Source organism: Myripristis murdjan, chromosome 15, assembly GCF_902150065.1.
Source record: "Myripristis murdjan chromosome 15, fMyrMur1.1, whole genome shotgun sequence".
NCBI lineage: Eukaryota > Metazoa > Chordata > Actinopteri > Holocentriformes > Holocentridae > Myripristis > Myripristis murdjan.
Window position 1 is genome coordinate 27,929,619 of NC_043994.1, and position 10,658 is coordinate 27,940,276.

Sequence of the window (10,658 nt, forward strand, 5' to 3'; positions counted from 1 at the left end):
ACAATGAGATTTTTTTTTTTAAATAAACATACAGTATAGCACAGATTATCTTTTGGAGATTGCGTGACGCTGGATTGTGTTTCTGAATGCATGTCAGGGAGGATTTGACCCTCTGAGGTCAAAGGTCGCAGCATCTGCTTGGTCAAGGCCTGGGCAAACGTCCGCTCACTTTGACTCTGCCATTCACTGGAATGAGCCGCAGCAACAAATAAACTGTGAGTGGGTAACTGTCCAATTAATCACAGAATAATTATCCACCTTTGTTTTTCCTCCTGTGATAAGCGGGAGCTGCTCTGCATATGAACAGAAACCGCAGCTGCTGATAGGCTTCGGCTCAGAATGGGATTTTGCATTTTGCTAAGGGCTGTGAGTTAATATTTCTTCAGGTCTATTGTTTTGTTGATTAATGTTCAACAGTTTGCCAACTCTCTGATGTTTGTACTCAGCACTCATCAGTCGGCCCCCGGTAGCCAAAACTGATGTGGAGATAGTCGAGAAATATTAAGCATTTATTGTTTTTCTTTTGTTTTGCTTTAACAAGAAACCCCAGCTTTTAAAATGCCACAGTCACTGTGATTGCCTATCTTATCATATAAAAATATAGGATGCAAAGCACTCAACTCTACAAAAGTAAGAATTTCAAAACTGACATGTTTTGAAAAAGGTCTGCACCCTATGATTTATATTTAGCATATGTTTTCAGAAATAAAACTGAAATTCAAGTCATCGTGTGCAGATTTGTATTAATTCCATGCTGTCTTTTTACATTTTAACATCCATATTTCTCTTTATATAAACAATAGGGCAATAAACTGTTCATTAAGGCAAACACTTTGAGAAAGATTTGCTCTCGCCAATCCCAAAACCATTCAGCGCCACTCACTAAGTCATATTTGCCAATGACCTTGCCATTACTTTGATAGGGATTAGGTGATAATGGGGGGTGGATGGGGCGTTCACTTTGGTCACTGTACCTCTTTTTTACCATTGATCCTCAAAGACAACACAACACACACACACACCAGCCCAACCCCAACACACACTTGCTGCACAATCAGCACCTTTTCTGGGGAGGGGTTACGGCGGTCTTCTGGGGTCTCAGGTGATCGATATAAAAAGCTTCCCTGACACAAACAGGACACAGAGATTCAGAGAGTCTCCGTGAAGGGACACACACTGCTATCCTCAACTCCGTCTCCTGGAAACTCCACTGGAAATCCATCTGGTTCCTAGAAATCCATTTTAGCGCCACTATGTGGAAGGACTCCAGTGTTGGTAAGTAGCTGCTTCTGGCTGGCAGACACAAATACTTGGCTTTGGATCCGGTCTAGATGAGCAAAGGCTTGTACATGATGAGATTTCCAAGAGTATAGCTCTGTTCGGTTTAATTTGCAGTTTGTAGCCGTGCCTTGGGTTTGTACATGTTGTGTGTGGACTGAAACGGAGTTGACTCGTAGCTGCAAATAATTCTCGATGTTGAATGAACCTGCTCGGAGGGCCAGATGGTTTGGGGTTTAAGGCCCCGGGATAGCTTAGAAAGTGTCAGGCAAGTTGGCAGTCAGAAAAAGGGCAACGAAATTGAATCTCAACTTCTTTCCAGAGGTTTCGCAGACCAGATCTGACACTGTCCTCGATGGCAAAACCCAGCATTCTGGTGTCTCATAGGCCAAAAAACCTTGTAGGGAATTTGCAAATACTGGACCAAGGTTTGGTAACAACAGTGGACAAAGAAGAGCGGAGACTGAAATAAAAAACAGAAAAAAAGTTGAGAGCACATATGACTCAGCATACTCATTGTCCTGTGTCTCTGAGCATCAGTTGCGGTTTAGTTGCAGATGTTGAGGGTAGTGTGAGGGGCCAAAGCTGATGTTGAGAAGTTACGAGAAACTCCTTCCTGACGTGGGACCCTCCTCTCTCCCCTCAGAAGATCCCGTACCCGTGGCCTCCGGTGGGGCTTCCTCCCGCAGCGCCAGCCGCAGGAAGAGGACCAGCTTCTCCAAGGAGCACGTGGAGCTGCTGCGGGCCACGTTTGAGACCGACCCCTATCCCGGCATCAGCCTGAGGGAGAGCCTGTCCCAGACCACAGGCCTACCAGAGTCACGCATCCAGGTACGCAGTCTTTTTACACAACACTAACGTCTAAATCCAGTGTCTCGGGAAGGGACGCTGGATCCAAAAAAGCTGCAAAAAAGACCTTTTCAGATACTGGAACACACGTTGAACAATTCACTTTTTCAGCTTTGTTTGTTTCAGCAGCATGAGCCTGGCCTGGTGCCCTGTCGCTTGTCATAGTCAGATGAAATGAATCAAGCTGAGCTATTGAATTTGTCATTGCTGTCCATGCAGTCAAGTGCAATCTAGTTTCTGAAACGTGTTTATTTGGAGAATTGGGGATACATTTTTTTTTTTTTTTTTGCCATGCACAGAAATGCCTACATATGCATGCATTACTCATGAGTATACAAATGGAGACACACACATGAATGCATGCGAGAACACACACACACACACAAACACACAAACACAGATACTGTTAATATGGATTTTTGTACTGGGGGTTGTTGTCATAAGAAAGGCTCTGTTTTCAAATGTATCCTGCATAGAGTTGTTGATACCGCTATCTCTTTATCACTTTATTTCTTTATCTCTGAGATGACACAAACTGACAAAAGCTAGATAGCTGCCTCTATGCCGCTGGTGTCTGTGTGTTTGCCCAGAAAATGATTAACAGGCACACAAAAGCAGAATGCGCCGTTTATCTGTTCTCGCTGTGAATCTAACCTTTCTATCCTTTCTTTCTTTCTTTCTTTTCTTTCCTGTCCAGGTGTGGTTTCAGAACAGAAGAGCCCGCACCCTGAAGTGTAAAGGGGCCAAGAAAGCGCTGTGGCAGTCGGACAGCCCGTCCCAGGACGCTCTCCCTCCGTCCCACACCATGGCAGCCAGGAGCCCCCAGCCTGGCTTGGTCCCGTTGCCACCCCAAGGCCCCCCGCCGGCCTACCCGACCCAGGTGAAGGAGGAGATGGAGGAGGACTGCTTCTATGGACGATGCCCTCCAGCTTACTCCAACCACGGAGAGCATGGACATTTTGGCTACGGGTTCCAGCAGGGCAGACTGCTGGGCGGAGGCTCCAGCCCGCCTTTGAAGAATGGCTGGCCTCAACAGGGTGGTCAAATCCCCCCCGCCACACCGCTGTGGTGCCCCTCTCCCCTGGAGATGAGAAACTACGGCTTGGGCTCCAGCCAGGCCGCCACCTTCATGTACCCCGGCCCAGGAGAGCAGCAGGTCTTCATGCCCTGTGGAGGCTCCACGTCCCAAACCTCCACGCCCGACACGCCCGATTCAGGATACTGGGAGGGCGGCCTGGAGAACTCCCCGCCGCTGGAGGGTCAGTACGCCCAGATGGAGGATTCCTGGAACGGGATTGGTCTGGACGGCTGCGGGGAGTCAGGACATCCAGGGCTGGTCCAGCACCCCCCCCTGCCTGAGCTGTCCCTGCATGAGATTTTGGGCGAGCTGGAGGAGGACTGGTGGGGAGGAGAGACTGGACTGGACGGCCACTCTGCCGAGGAGAAACTGGCTTTCTGCTGAGGACGGTGTGACAGAGCGTGCAATGGACAGTTTTGATAAAACATAGCTGATCATATGTATCATTTTGATTTGGTGCGATAACTTGGTCATTGTGTATTTCTGTTGTATACAGAAGAAGTGGACTTGGGAAACTAAGAAACTAAGAAAAGTTAAGGCTACAATTGTTTATTTGCCCTTTCAAAATCAACTCCATTTCCTCAATCTATTTATTCACCTATTCATTATTTATCGCCTCTATTTATGATTTTCTGCACTTTTATTTAAATAAATCAGTTGTAACAAACCCTAAAGCAGTTTGTTTCTGTTGCCACATGTAAGAATTTACTCTGCTACTTTCCAGCTCATTTGATTTAAAGGGAGCGGGCCTCGTTTGTTCTTAATATCAGCACGGCTCAAATCCATCACATGAATTCCTCTGTTATCCAGATGTGACAGATTTGCTATCAAGCTGGGTGCAAAAAGTAGGTCACATCCCTCAGCCAGCAGATGGCGCTTGTGAGTTCAGGACATGCAGGTGAAGGTGACGGATTATTCCTGACCTGGAGGAACGTGTCGCAAAATGAAGATGTATACTTTAAAATGAGAGTCAGGCCTAAGCTGACAAAACAACCTGCATGTGGCATGAAAGTAAAATTCACTATTACATATTACTGAGCTCTTTTGTGACAAATATCGTTTTTAAAGGGTGTATTATAAGAATCAAACAGTGACTGTCAGTGTGCATTTCCCCCCTCAAAATGTACACATTGTTATGCAAACCTTCAGAATGAAACCCTTTACATGTTTCGACATCCTGCAGCATTTTATTTTGGGATGTTTTTTCAGCCGGTTTGTTCAGACATTTTCTGCTTTCAGACACATGAAAAAAAAAAAAAAAGCCCCTTTCAGTTTGTTTTCCGACTCTCTTTTGTCCCTTTAAACACGCTCCGTTAGTCCACCATCAGGTTTTAGGAGTGAAAACACCGGGTCGTGATGAAAGGGAGTCTCTCGTCATTTTTAGCTTTGGCCAACAAACATCCCGGTGGCTGTTTTCTCTCCTGACCCGCTGACCCCAACACATATTTCTCTATCAAACACACAATGGCGAGTGCGCACGGCAGTATGCAGGATGTTGTGCTGTTTTGGCATGTCGCCCCTAACCTCCAGCGGAGAGGAAGGGTGGTGTCCTTTTGTTTGCGTCTGGCGTGGGTTCCTCTCCCGCAACACAATAGGCCGGGGCGCGGGAGGGAACGCGGCTCTCTGGCCTGTTTTAGTCACTAAAGATAGCTCGGGGAAGGAAGTGCCGCAGACGGCCGGGCCCTGACGTGTGGAGACAGGTGTTCACCGGGACCAGGCGACGCAGGCACTTGAGTGAGAAGAATACTGACAAGCCAGAGCAGGACTTGGCTCATATGAGGCTCTGATGACCAACACTGATAACTGCACTTCTGGACTGAGGCTGCCGATGCTCAGTGCAGATATTCAGGTTCTTGTCCTTTTAACACTTTAAAGCCAAAAAAAAACAAACAAAAAAAAAAAAAAAACACATTATAAGGATTAAAGGAATACTCCAACGTTTTGGGCAAACTACCAACAATGTTTTTCTGACTTCCCCAGACGGAGTCATACCTGTCAAGTATCCCGTTTTGGCTGGGATTTTCCCGTATTTTACCTCCCTTTCCCGGCCCCCTCCCGTATTAGTATTTTCCCGTAAATTTCCGGTATTTAACCTGCATTTATTAAAAATAATAACAATACCCCAGGGCGAGCCGCCCATTCCCAGTCAGACTGGTGTGATCGCTCCGTTCCGTGCTTGAATACAGTACACTTCCCCCGCTCTGGCACGGTTGGAGGGGGTGTGCTTCAGCGCAGTACGGGCGCATACACGAGCACATGCACGGTCACGCACACAGTGCGCGGACGTAAATCATGCAACTTTCCTCCTGCCTCTGCAAAATTGTTTAATGCACGCAGTGTGATTACTGGCGAATGGCCGCGTTGCGCAACCAATAATCAACCATGTTGTCTGTGTCATTGTCCGTTGTGCTGCTGCAACCGCGGATAAACCGCCGCAACCACAAAAATCTCCCGTTTTTTAATACTCAAATGTTGACAGGTATGGACTGAGTCAAGATGTTCGATACCATTTTCACCTCTGTACGTCCAGTGGGTCGGTTCATAGAGGTAGCATTTCATGTTAGCTTAGCATAATGACTTGAAGTCTATGGGAGTCGTTAGCCTGGCTCTGTCAAAGAGAGAAAGCAAATTTTCTATGAAGTTTTATCCTCCGTAAAGTGGGAAAAACTATGAGCTACTTCTACTACTCATTCTGCTGTGATTATTATTGATGCTACAACAATGACAACAATATTATATGACAGTAATATTATATTGATCATACACAATACAGAGAGGCAGATATACCAGTTCAAACCCACTGACATCAGTGAATTAGTCCCTACACTTATATATATCTAAAGAAACTGCGAAACACAGAGTTTCATGTGTCTTGTACATAAAAACCCCTGACGCCTAATAACGCCTTATTTTGTTTTTTGTAATAATTTTGGGACACAAAATGATTTCCCTTTTTCTTTTTGCTTACATTTACTGGCAGCTCCATTTTCCTGCTCTCTATCGATGAATTAGTATCACCCATCAGACGAAAAAACACAGAAATCCTATTACTTATCTTATAATAAGAATCTTATTTCTGTGTTTTATGTTGTAAAATCTTTGCACATATTTATACATAATGCCATTTTTACAAATTTTCTGATGCACATATTTTAATATTTATTATGTCTTTTTTGATTTCTTATAATTTAACTTATGCTTATAGTTTAATTCTTCTCTTGAGAATTTGAGCCACTGCAGCTGAAACACTTTCCCCTTTGCGATCGATAAAATATTTCTGTCAAAAGTCAAAAGGTCAGATGTGACATGTTTCCTAATCCCTCATCAGATCATGAACAACACTTGGTTCAACGTCAGCTGAGGACTCTAAACGAAATTTGCAATATTTTTTCAGCCGCCCCTTATGATCCCAGCTCGCTTTGCAGTCCGAAAGCCTACATTTCACCGGTGTTTGTGCAGCTACTTCCAGAAAACCAATCTGTACTCTCACATGACCTGCAGCTTCAGTGACGTCCATGAGAAAAAACCACATGAATCTGCCACGAGAAGAAAAAAAAAAAAAATCAAATTATCCCTCAAGTCTTTTGAAGTCGGGCAGTAACATGGGATTTTTCTCCCCATTATAAAGACATAAAATCTAGATTTATGGTGCTAATCAGTTCTCTTGTTCTTACTGTAAATGATTTAGTTGGCGTCTCCGGGACTGTGCTCGACTTGGCCTCGTTAGAGAGTTTTGCGATTAAGAGAAAGCAGCCATTGCATAATATAAAAACTGTACAAAAAAAAAAAATACTATTTAATGGCAGCAGGGTCAGCAGATCTCAGCGGTACAAGATGACATGCAGTGTGTCGCGTCATGGGTTGTATCATGTGTTTCAGGGTTACTGTTTCTAAAGGTCCACCTATTACTTCCCTATATGCTGTCGCCCAGTCCTAATCAGCTGGGCAGTTCATGTGAGACAGTGTGTGTGTGTGTGTGTGCATGGTTAGAGGTGTCTAGTGAGGTTTTGACATGACCAGCATTTCTGACATGGCCAGCATTTTCCTGTTGACAGCTTCTAGACGTACACCCAGTCCTCCAATCAGCCTGTCTCTGTCTGTCTGTCACACACACACACACACACTCACACACTCACACAAATGAGGCCCTTGCCGGTGATTGACATCTGAGTTAATCTCATAGAACGATATTCTCTTTTGTTCATTTTTCATTCCTCAGCCCGTTGGCCGGATTACAACTGTGTCCCCTGCTGAATGAAACAAAAAAAAAAAAGAAAAAAATCACTCCCAGTGAATTATTACTTGCAATTAAATGCAATAGTACACACACACACACACACACACACACACACACACACACACACACACACTGAGCGATATAAAATTCTAGGATTCAAAGGAATAGTTGTCACTTTGTAGACTCGGTCATCAAGTGCACACACACACACTCTCACACTCACACACACACACACACACACACACAAACAAACACAAGTGTTCGCAGCTGCAGTGTTTAACAAACGGGGGGCAGACAGGCGTATGAGTGATGGTCCTCAGCTGCTGGCAGTTCCAGGGGATGAAGCCTAGCCTTCACTAAAAATATGGCCTGTAATTTAACCAAACCCTCCCAGGGAGTCAGCGCTGGCCACATGCTCTAATTTAGGAGCTCATCTGAGAGCTTTGTGATTGCACTGCACCACTCTCTCCTGTCCCCTGGCTCGTCTTCACTTCGCACGTCCAGGCTGTGATTGATGCCGGTCAGCGACAGGGAGGAAGCGCCTGTGCGTGGTGGGTGTGTGTGTGTGTCTGTGTCTGTACGCATGCCCACAGGTGCGGCTGCGTAGTATACGATGCTGAAGATACGATCCGGAAACTTGATAGGGGACAAGGGACTGAAGGGCCCTTGCATTTGTTTGCCTTTCCTGAAATAGAAAAAGCGAGGCACTTGCTGGCCGCAGGCTGCAGTCCACTGTAAATAGCCTGATGTAACAGTATACTATTGCATATATGTTTCCTTTCAATTGAAAATCACCCACGGTGGTAGTAAATACACTCGGAGGCAGCTAGACGCTTCGTTTCCGTCCAAATGCCGCCCAGAGCTCACGTTTCTCTGCTGAGAAAACACACTGCACAGGCACGTTTCATATTTACATCTACAGCACTCAGGTGTTAATGCGCCGAGATACAGAATTCAGCGAACTAATATATTTTATTGAAGCCTTCACCTTTAAACTTAGTCGAGTCCAGAAATAGACAGCTGATATTAAATGTCGTCCACACGGGAAATAAGGTCAGCCGCTCGCTAATGAACTCGAATGCAGCAAAGTCCTCGGCTCTAACCTATGGCGAACTACGAAACCACAGCCTGAGAGCAGAGGGAGGGATTTTGGAAAGGTGTCCCACACAACAACACCACCCCTTTCCAAAACAAAAAAAAAAAAAAAAAAAAAACAAGTGGAAAGAGTGTCCTTTAAATACATTTTAGAAGGATAAGCATAAGTATAAGACTATTAAAGGAATGCCAATAAATAAATGAATAAATAAATAAATAAAATAAATAGACAAATAAATAAATAAAAATAAAATCAAAAATGTAAATCAAAAATAAATAATTATAAAAATAAAATAAAAAAATAAAAAATATATGTTGTTTGATAAAACCACTATAAATTCACTATTAAATCAAGATACAAACCTTTTTAATTTGCAGAATAGAATTTAACAAATGGTGTCAAATTGATGTGAGTTATATAATGAAATGTCATTAGAAGACAACAAAAATTAATCATTTTTCTGAATGTATTGATGTTTTTATTTATTTATTTATTTTTGTTACATCACATTTTGCTAAATGAGGATCACAGGCTGCAGGCTGTGGCTTACCCAGGTTTTTATTTACCGCTGCCTCCCTGCCTTTAGGAACACTGAGGGGATATTTTATATAATGTTGCACACACACACACACACACTGGCAGCAGCATGGATGCTTCCAGGAGGCTGAGTTTTTGTGATTTCAGCTGAAAGGGCCTTGCTGCTGCTCTGCCCAGCCCATCAGGAGCAGCGGGGTCTCCAATGCAACACCTCCAGCAGGAGTACTACATGTATGAGGTAATTGTTGTTTGGTCATGTGAGTTGCTGCAGCAGCTGTCAAATGTGATGATAGCAGGAGGAACTCTAGCCCCGCCCCCTGCAGCTGATTGGCCAGCTCACATCTGTCTAGGGACCATCAACCAAGATCTCAGCCTATCGCAGGACTCAGGGCTCAACTCCACAGTCCATGGAAAGGCAAAAAATATTGGTGCCCTTTTTTTTTTTTTTTTTTTTAGTGTTATAATTTTCTATTTTTTAATCTGATCTTTTTTTTTTTTTTTAGTAAACTGCTAATTTTCCTTGTATTCCCATATTCTCTCTAATGGTTGTAAATAATGCATTAATCTCATTTCTTTTTCTCCCCTTCTTTGTGGCTGCATGTATAATTTTTGTTTTAATATTATTAAAATTTAATATTTTTTCCATGCATTTTTCCTTGTGTGAGTGTATTGTACAGTTATAATGCTACAACTCATATTTTTTTTTTTTTTTTTACATTTTTTTACATTCACACATTTCCACCCAAATACCATTAAAATGTCATAATCGTCAGCTGAGTAATATTTAACACTTACTCATTTACTTTATTCATACTTAAAATCTATTTTGAATTTTCTTTCCCCATGTTCTACTGTCATTTTGCTGCTTCGGTGACCAGAATTTGAATTTGGTATTATTAGAAGTTGATTAGAAGTTAAATACATAATATGGGACATGTTAATTTTGCTGTCTCTTGTGCCAGACAACGATACAACTAAAAAAAATTTAAAAAATCATGACTTTATTAAGGACGATTAAATGGTAACAGGCCAGGAATTACATTGCACATTTGTGACATCCTCAAAACAAAATATCTGCAAACAAGCTGATGTTGGTACCTGGTAACACTTTATGAGCCAAAATCTGGAAAATGTCAGAGGGATTCTTGAGCAAAAATACACAAAACTCTGCAGCAGAAACCTGGTACTTACTGCAACTTAGGCCAAGGTTTTGTCTGCTGTAAGTCACAAATTAACAGTTTAATAGCGATGATTTTTTTCCTCTGAAGCAACAACAAAATGTGACTTTGGATGAGACAAAGCAGAAATTACTGTTGCAGTGCATGAAGAAATTTGACAGCTTGACAGTTGGAAGAGACATAAAACATGAATTTTAATATCACTGTTAATGACTTTCCATCTTCTCTTCTCTCTGGTCATTTCTTTCTCTCTTTTTACATTTATATCAAAGGAATCACTCCTACAATCGCAGCTAAACTGCAGCCTGTATAACGGCATTAGGTTTATTACACTGGTACCTCTATTTACTTTCTTTGTCGGGCTTTTATTATGTAGCATAGAGCCATGTTGAGGAGATTTTTGAG

At 43.0% G+C, this 10,658-nt stretch overlaps 1 protein-coding gene across 1 annotated transcript; it reads left to right on the plus strand.

Annotated features, from left to right (window-relative positions):
- Window positions 1–1,769: 1,769 nt before the first annotated feature.
- Window positions 1,770–3,855, plus strand: LOC115373130 (retina and anterior neural fold homeobox protein 2-like). Its single transcript, XM_030071400.1, has 2 exons — window positions 1,770–2,109; window positions 2,825–3,855. The coding sequence occupies exons 1-2, from the start codon at window positions 1,867–1,869 to the stop codon at window positions 3,587–3,589; spliced, it is 1,008 nt and encodes a 335-aa protein (XP_029927260.1). The 5' UTR covers window positions 1,770–1,866; the 3' UTR covers window positions 3,590–3,855.
- Window positions 3,856–10,658: the final 6,803 nt, after the last annotated feature.